At 43.3% G+C, this 9,509-nt stretch overlaps 1 protein-coding gene and 1 pseudogene across 1 annotated transcript; both read left to right on the forward strand.

Moving 5' to 3' along the window:
* The first annotated feature begins 23 nt into the window (after positions 1-23).
* Positions 24-8,791, forward strand: LOC107514068 (eukaryotic peptide chain release factor subunit 1-like). Its single transcript, XM_036235850.1, is given in 3 exon segments — positions 24-6,962; positions 6,964-7,476; positions 8,770-8,791. Coding segments are annotated over 3 exon segments (648 nt in total). The 5' UTR covers positions 24-6,849.
* On the forward strand, positions 7,499-7,617 carry LOC118614878 (annotated as a pseudogene).
* Positions 8,792-9,509: the final 718 nt, after the last annotated feature.

Below are 9,509 nucleotides of genomic sequence, written 5' to 3' on the forward strand. Positions count from 1 at the left end.
CTCTGTACTCTGCGAGAGTGTAAGGCAGGTGGTCCCACCTGTTCCAGGCCTGGAGTACACTCATCTCCTGTGGAGAGTCATTCTCCCTCCCAATCCCAACTGTACCCATCAGGCATGCTAGCTGTGACTTCACTTGCAGGTACTTCCAGCCCTCTGTCAGTAACATTACTGGCCCCCTGCTTTGAGGAAGGTAGTGTTGATGAGTGTTTGAGGTTTGTCTCAAATCCAACCAGGCCACAGTGATACAGAGAAAATGAACAAGGGCATAAGCCCTAGTCAGGAATGAAATGCGCATCTGCTGTGGGGCATTCCCGGTGGAAGCTTAGCCATAGGCAGCAGGGCCAGCAAAAATGAGTGGGAGGAGGGAGATCAGGACACAGGGAAGGCAAGGAGTTAGGCTGCAGAAAAGAAAGGCTGGAACTTGACCCTGAAGGATACAGGCTATTGAAAAAGAAGAAGAAAAGAGACAGCTGTCAGACCCTCCTTGCCAAATGTTCTCCTTCAGTTACTTCCACTGTCCTGCAAGAGAGATAATTGTTTCCCCATTTTTCAGGTGAGACTGCTGAGGTCGAAAGGAATTAAACAGAAGCTCTCTAAGGCCAGGCAGCTCCCAGTTCTTTCCTGCAAAGCCTGAGCCCCGGTCTTAAACATAGTTCAGCCTTGCCCCAGAAGAACATTGAGGCCTGAGCGTTACAGTGATTTGCTCAAGATTACTAAGAACCAGCATTCAAGTGCAGATCTCCCTGGTTCAGAAGCCTGTACCCTGCAAGGTGGCCTCTCAGGTGTGACCAATGCTGTAGTGGAAAAAAATGGAACAACAAGAATAACTGGTATGGCTGGAGTACAGCATACTTTCAATGTAAAATGGGCCTGGGTAATGAAGAGTTGATAACAAAGTTGCAGAATACAAAATTTGACCATGGGTGATGGGGAGCCCCTGGAAGTGCACATGGTCAACAGCTGTTGACAGGGATTCCTCCAGTCCACCACAGCCTCCCATGGAAAACTAGGCCCAGCAGCTTATGCGTAAACAGGGCAAAGTTGTTTCAGCAAAGCAAAGGGATCAAGGTCCAAAACCCGGACCTGCACTCCAGGGGGAGTAACTTCCTGAGTAGCAGTGTTGTTTATGTAGGAGTTAGTCTTTCCTGGGAGCAGATGTGACTGAGGGCATAAAAGAAAGCCTGCTCTCCCACCTAGTTCCATTCTACCAAAGCTGCAAAGATCACCAACCGCACAGGTATCTTTGGGCGCCAAGGAGGCAGGAGGGAGCCATAGCCAGTCACCTGTAGCCATTTTGGATCTCCATTGCTCTGTCATTGGCTATGTCAGGAATAAACCAAAGGGAGAACAATCCTAAATGAAGTCCGAGGTGTGATTTTTGTCCAAACAGACCTAGCTCCAGGGTCAGGCCAAGCACACCTACCCAGAGAGTGGTGGTAAACATTAAATGAAATTGCGTGAGAGTCTTCTGGCACAGAGTAGGTACCCAGTGTGTGGTGCTTAATTAGGAATTTTTCTCCCAGCAGCTTCCGAACCAACCCCTGTGCTGGGCAACATCCCTTGCGATATCTATGGAAGTCAAGGACTGAGTCCAGGAACAAATTATCACTCCTTTGGTAACACTGAAGAGGGTGTGGATAAGAGAAGCTTCTGCCCTATTTTTAGGTTATGAAAAGCAGCCAGAGCCTGGCAGATGTATGCTCAGACACCATGCCACTGCCTCACTGCCAGCCAGAATCAGGGAAGAATGGGCGTTAGCCTAAGGAAACCTCAATAAAGCAGTGCCGTGTGGCGCTCACCAGTTACACTCTGCTAAGGTATTATGACCACGTGATAGAAATTTCTTCTGTGGATGTGGATGGGAGAACACCACTATGGGAGTGAAAAAGATGAGATGCAAGGCCTATCCGCCCACCACTGAATAGCGGCCATCATTTGCTGAGAACCTACAAGGTCAGGCTTCCACTCGTTTTTGTTTGGGTTCTTGAAATTAATCCTGCCATGCTTTGAGGTAGCGACTGCTACCACTCATTGCTGTGTAATGGGGATTACTGTGTTCATTATTCAAATGAGGAAACTAAGGTTCGAGTGACGTGAGCGGATCCAAACCCAGGGGTTTCTGATCAAGAAGGCTGCACTAGTCCCCTATGTCACATTTCCTCTCATGACCACTGGCTGCCACTCAGCTCTGTGTCTCCACAGTCCATCAGATGATGAGGGTGACCTCCGTCCCACTGGGCTAGCGTAAGAGTCTATGAAATCCCTCACCAACCATGCAACTCCTTCCTGAAGAGGGGCTTAGAAAAGCAGGTCACATCTCCAAGGCTGGAGTCAGGCCCAGATGTATTTTTTTTTAAGCACCTCCAGTGATTCTGAGACTCTGCCAGGCTTGGGAGGGGCCATCCCCACTCATTGTAAAGTAGTAGTACTGGTTTCTCAGAAAGTAATGTTGGCGCAGTGTTCTGAGAACATGTTTCCAGCAGCCTCAGGGGCTGTGCCTACTCCTACGGCTTCTGTAGATGCCCATGTACAGCCTATGGGTGTTTCACAGGGTGATATTTGGGAACAAATGAGGCAATGAGGAAACAGGGCAGGGCACAGTCTTTACCCTCTCCTTTGTGTGGCACCCACCACACCCCTGAGGTACTTCTTATGCTATTCTGACTTTGGTGACAGACTTACCTCTGGTGTCTCAGATACCAAATCGTGAATCTTTATGAAGCCAAAATCCAGAAAATGGGCTAATAAAATGAATAAAGAGTTTAACATAATACCTAGCAGCCTAGAGGTCTTCCCTAGTGTGCACCCCTCACCCTCAGTATTTACCTTCCCACTGTCTGGACAAGTCCCGGCCTGGGACCACAAAGTGCTGCTCCACATGTTGGTGGCACTCCAATAATTTGAAAGTCAACCATGAAAGTAAATATTGGTTGTCCTCAGATGTTCTCCCCACACCAAAATAGTTCCGCGATCCAAAAGCCTGGAAACCAATACTGTACATCAGGGACCACACATCTTGTGAGACATAAAAAGGCCACTGATTGCCCATCACCTTGCAGCAACCTCGTCCACTGCCCAAGTCACATAGATGGGGCAAGCTGTGCCACTTCTATAAGCTTCAGTTTCTTCATCAATAAAATGGGCCTGAGCAGAAAGTCATGTGTCCAGTGTAAATAAGAAGGAAAGCCACAGTGGGGGAGGAGAAGATCCTGGGAGTGGCTGGCTTGACAGAAGTCAGGCTGGGAAGTTTTAAGGGGGCGATTTAAGCAGCCAGAAGATTAAAGGTGTTCAAATTACAGGTGTTTGGATTTGAGCATGAGCCAAGAGAAATATCCAGTGGAGGTGAGCTGTAGTAGAGTTGTGCTTTTGGGACTTGGATCAGGACAAGACCATGCCTCTCTCCTTGGCAGTTCCCAGGAAACAGAAGCTCAGAACTTTCTTTCCTTATTTATTTGTGTAATTGCACATAACCTCTTTTTTGAAAAGACTTGGGGTAACCAAGAACAGATCAGAAAATTAGCAACGTCCCTTTAAGACAGATAACTCAGGTGCCATCCTTGCCCTGAAAGAGCTGTAAACCACAAATCTCGGAGCAGCAGAAGTGCCCTGGGATGCCTCCTCTGCATTTCCCCCTGCTCTGCAACACCCCCCTGCCTTGGATACAACTCAACCCTTGGAAGACTAGGAATTGGTTGTCCTACAGCTTTTTCTTATGTTTTATAATTTTTGATGAGTATCCTTGTTAAGTAATGAATGAATATGAGTCTAGACTGCAAATATTTTCCTTTTTCTGTAGCTGTAAAGATAACCCTATAAAGCTTTTTCCGAAGAAATTGGTGAGACATCAAATATAGCACAGGATTTTGCACTTAAAGGTAATCTCGAGTAGCCTAGGGTGTGACTTACCGGTCCCCAAAGTACTCTGCTATAGTAAGTTGAATTTTATCCCCCCCCAAAATATGTCCAATTCCTAACACATACCATATTATATCTGTGGATGTAAACTTATGAGCAAATAGAGTCTTTGCAGATATAATTAACATAAGTATCTCAAAATAAGATTATTCTGAATTTAGGGTGGACCCTAATCCAATGACTGGTGTCCTTACAAGAGAGAGGAGAGGGAGATTTGAAATACAGAGACAGAGAAAAAGGCCAAGTGAAGATGGAAGCAAAAATTGGACTTAGGCAGCTACAAGTCAAGGAAGGCCAAGGGCTACCAGCAACAGCAGAAGCTAAGAGAGATGCATGGGATAGAGTCTCCTCAGAGTCCCCAGAAGGAATCAACCCAGCCAATAACTTAAACGTAGACTTCTAGCACTCAAAATTGTGGGAGAATAAATTTCTGTTGTTTTAAGTTTCCTAGTTTATGTGATTTGCTGTGGCAGCTCTAGGGAACAAATATTCCTGCTTATTCCTGTGTGGCTGCCTGTGGCCTGCTCACTTCCACCAGTAGCCCTTCTTTAGAAGTAGGACCATGAAGGTCTTCATCAAGTACAAATGTGACACCACTGTCTGAAGAGCTCTCTTGTGAATACTTGGTTGGGTTCCTCTCTGTTAGAGACCAAAGGTCTTAAAGGAAGTAGAGCACAGTTTTGATGGAAATCATGAACAAACTAGAGCTTGGGTTACTGCCAAGGTGTCCAAGAAATCAACCACCAGTGCCAGAGCATCAGCATATAGGAGGAGATATGCCAAAAGAAAAAGGAAGTGGGGACTGTAGAGTTGAAGGGGGTCAGGGGGACAGATTATCTGGGCTCTTAAAACAGTTTTGCCTAAGTGTGGCCCTGAGGGATGCTGCCAGTTCATCAGGCCATGTGTTGGGGTGGAAAGAGCATGGGCTTTGCAAACAGATTTGAATTTGAACCACAGAGTGGCCACTTTTTGTTCTTTGTGGACTTGTGTGAATTTCTTATTTTCTCTGAGCCTCAGATAGTTTTCTACACAATAGGAATAATTTCTATGTTGTACAACTGAGTGAGGACTTAATAAATGCCTAACATACAAAAGAAAAAGAAACACGTGATAACTATCATTAATCAACAAAAGACTTTGAAGGAACAAAGAATTAATTAATCTTTTTAAGGTTTCAAGAGGTAGCCCAGACTTTTCTCCAATTTTAAATTGCATCTTTTGTGCTCATGTGTGCTTGGACCAGTATCCTTTCTGGTCCAAGGAGAAGAATCATTTCCCCTTTCCTATTCCAAGGAATTAGCCCATCAGAACCCTGTTGTATGGGAAGGATCATTTTCCTTGAGGGTCCCAGCATGAAAATCCTGGTGAAGAATGATCACTTGGGTTATCTGACCATCTTTCAACCAAACCAGTGGTCAGGGGCATGGAGCACCTTGATTGGCCAGGCCCCAGTGGAAAATTCACTCATCCTCTAGAATCTCTAGGTGTAGGGACATCATCAGCTGAGCTATTTGCTGCCATTTTTCCCAGCAGCATGGAAGAAGCTATTTGCCATACCAAAGACTGGTGTCAGTATTCAAAGACAAGCAGGGACAAGGCATAGGCAGAAGCACAAAGCTCTACAATATCATCTGGGTTCTGGATTTAGTTATACAAGATGCCAGGTCTACCCCTGGACTTTTCATAAATGTGAGAAAATACATTCCTTTTCGTACTGATATAAGTTGGCTACTAGCTGTTTTCAATACAAAGAGTATAAAACAATATCCTTAAGTCTTTCTCCTGAGTTGACCAGGCTGAGTATATAAGTCAGTTTTTTTGCTATTATAATGTTCTGTAATAAATAATCCCTAAAGCTCTGCCTTGTAAAAATAAACATGTATTTCTCATTCATGAGTCTGCAGCAGTTTAGCTACGACCTTGATGGACTTCCTTGAGATTAGTTGTGCTTGGCTCCGAGTTGAAGTTTGGGTTCAGGTCTGTTCCTCGTATCACCTCATTCTTCAACTAGTAGCTATCTGGGGCATGTTCTTCTCCTGGAAGACTTCAGAAAGTTTAAGAGGCCAAAACAAGATGTACATATCTTCTTGGGTCATATCTGCTCACATTTCTTTAATCGAAACAAATCTCAAGGCCAGGCTCAAAGTCAACATGACAGGGATGCTTATTCCAGTGGGAGGCAAGAGAGTTTCATGGTAAAGGACATGGATATATAATCCTGCTACAGGGAGGAAGAGAAAAATTGAGAACAATAATCTAGAAAAGAGAATAGGCTTGGGAGCTAGGAAGTTCTAAGTCACAAATGCAGACACACCACTCACACCCTTGACCATTCTCCTTGGTCCATGAAAGTTATCCTCTTCAACCAAGTCCCTAATTTCAGAAAAATATACATGAAATGATGCGAGAGGAAAAGGACACCAATGCAGACATTACAGAGGGAGCTCCAGCAGCCATATTGAACCGTGAGGAGAACTTAAGGATGGAAACATAAAGATAGAAGTTTCCTAATTCCTGATGACTCTGAAGAGGTATTGAATTATCTATCCATGGGCTACTTACCTGAAGACATCTTTCTGTAAAAGAAGAGAGTCTTGACAGGCCCCATGTGAGCAGATGGCAACACGTGCAGCTACCTGGAAAGAGGGAACTGGTGACCTGCATCCCAGGAGCCACTCCACCACTAGGAGGGGAAGCCACTGCCATCCAGGACTGGACCCTAAGAGAGGAGGAGGTGAAAAGACAGTGGGCAACCTCAGGGCTGCCAACAGGAACATGAAGATCTGGATGATCAAGAAGCTCATTAAGAGCTTGGAAGTGGCCTGTGGGTCCACTGCTGGAAATGTCCAGCTGAGAACGTGGGACAACAGAAACATCTGAGTCCAGCAGATCTCAAAATAGGGCCTTCTGGGATACGTTCTCAATAGCACAAGCATGATATCATTGATCATTCCTCCCAAAGACCAAATTTCATGGGTGGCAAAAATGTTAGCAGACAAATTTGGAACTGCACCTAACATTAAGTCAGGAGTAAGTGGCCTTCCAGTCCATTACCTCTGTTCAGCAAAGACTCAGACTTTACAACAAAGTACCTCCAAATGGCCTGGTTGTTTACTGTGGTACAATTGTAACAGAAGAAGGAAGGAAAAGAAAGTCAATATTGACTATGAATCTCAAACCAATTAAAATGTATTTGTGTGACAACAAATTAAAAACAGGCTCTTATAGCACTACTTTTGGATTATAGCAAGTTGGTTTCATTGTAACAGGTGGTGGTGGTGTACTTTTTGGCACAGTCCAAGGAAACATGAGAGGAGTCCTGCACAAATTCACTGTGGACCTTCCAGAGATACATGGTAGAGGAGGTCAGTTGGCCTTGCATTTTGCCCATTTAAGAATGGAAGAGCAACATAACTATATTCCAAAAGTACCTGAGACTGACATGCAGCTTTTTATTTCTGGGGACAAAGTGAATGTGGCTGTTCTCATTTTAACTGGGCCAGCTGACTTTAAAACTGAGCTAAGTCAATCTGATATATTTGACCAGAGGTTGCACTCAAAGCTTTTAAAATTAGTTGATATAGTCTATAGCTATGCTACCCTGAACAAGCCTGATGCCATCTAATCTCAGAAGCTAAGCAGTGTCGGGCCTGGTTAGTACTTGGATAGGAGACCACTTAGGAAGACCAGGTGCTGTAGGTGTAAAAATTTTTTTAAAAATAAGGGATTGTAAGCTGACAAGGTTCTTGCAATCTGTGAGGTCAACCAAGGGTTGTCTTGATTAAAAAATAAATAAATAAAATAAATAAAATAAAATTAGTTGATATAGCCTATGGGTGGAAAAAAATAGAATTCAACCAAGCTATTGAGTTATCTACTAAAGTCTTCCCAATGTGAAATTCTTTCAAGAGAAGGAATTTATAGGGTGAAATTTATAGAAATTTGGAACAATTCTAGAACTTAATCCATGAGCATTGGATGTTGCAAAGAAAACCAAAGCAAAACCAGACCTACCCCTACACTCTCTTTTGTCATGATGTCAGCTCAGCAGATTACAACTAAGTTTATAAATGCCACTTTGGACTAATTTAAACAAGAATCCCAGTTTTACTTTTATTCCATGGTGAAATTGTTGCTTTTGTATTTTATGAAAAAAAAATGACTTTTTCAACCTTCATACATGGAAGCCAAAATACTTTGAGCACTGTAAACCTTCAAAAGTTAATAGAAATGAAATCATACTAGTTTGTTTCTTATTTTGATTGGAGAAAAATTAGATTGCTGCATATTTTTAGCAATCCATTAAAAAAGAGACAGAATAATTGCTTGTGTATTTAAGCTACCTTTGTTCAGGACACTGTGACTCGCGGCCAAATATAATTCCTACATGATACAGGAACTGTAACTAGTTAGGTCTGTGTTCATGTAAGTTAAATACGGTAAAGTTCTAGTATATAGGACCCAGAATTCTGGAACAGAAACTAATGCATTATAAGGACCTCAAAAATTTGATGTTCTAGGAGTATAAAAAGAACAGGATATGAATCTACGATATTCTTTTAAGAAAAATTTCTTAAATTTGGATTGTGAGTACATATTTCAGTATTTGTTATATTAGTCTCTGAACTTATCTACATGTTTAAGTATTTTTTTAAAGAAAAGGAAGAAAAGGAATCACTTTAGTACTCCTCCCGATCATGTGGACATAAAAAAGAATCTCACAAAATTCCCCCACTGGCGAGGGGGATGGTTTGATATACATCACTGTAGTCAATTAGATGATTGTTCCCAAGCCTTCACACCCTCCCTGTAATGGGCGTCTATATCTGTGTCTTTTGTTTTGTCCCTTTGAAGACCCTCACAGTTGAATCAGTGAAGTGCTCATCTCCACCCCACTGACCCTGGGCTTGGTTGTGTAACTTGCTTTGGCCAATGAAATGTGATCGGATGTGATGCAAGCAAGAGTTTTAGAGGTGCTGACGTGGCTTTGTTTGCCCTCTTACACTTTTTCCATCTGCCATGAGGAGAATATTCCTGAGAAGCAGCTGTCCCAGGTGGATGAAAGATAGGTAGAACACACCTGAACCTAATCTGTACCCTAAAATCAAACCAGTCGATCCCAGAAAAGCCTGGTGAACCACCATCAACTAAAGACTCGTGAGCTAGACATAGATGAATAAATGTAAGCTTCTGAGTCTGGGGGTTGTTGGTCATACAGCATTATTGTAATAAACATTTATACCTGGACATTTGTTGTTTTTGCCTGTCCAGCATCTCTTCTCCTGTTCTACTGGTAACAATTCCCCTTTCATTTGAGCAACTGTCAAAAGGTGGTTCTGGCAGGCTGCCAACGCAGTACCTTGTTCCAGAAGTAGACATATCATTAAGTCAATTCAAGGCAGCAGGAAGGAGGAGGAAAGGACAAAAGGGCACTCCTTCCCTTCCTAGGATCTGTGGTGGGCAGCCTAATGGCATCCCAAAAGTGTCCACATCATGATCCCCAGAACATGTGACTATGTTAGGTTGCATGGCAATGGAGAATTAAGGTTGTTAACCCTCTGACCTTAAAATAGGGACATGATCCCGGGTTATCC

The sequence above is a fragment of the Rousettus aegyptiacus genome, unplaced genomic scaffold, assembly GCF_014176215.1.
Source record: "Rousettus aegyptiacus isolate mRouAeg1 unplaced genomic scaffold, mRouAeg1.p scaffold_m13_p_2, whole genome shotgun sequence".
Classification (NCBI taxonomy): Eukaryota; Metazoa; Chordata; class Mammalia; order Chiroptera; family Pteropodidae; genus Rousettus; species Rousettus aegyptiacus.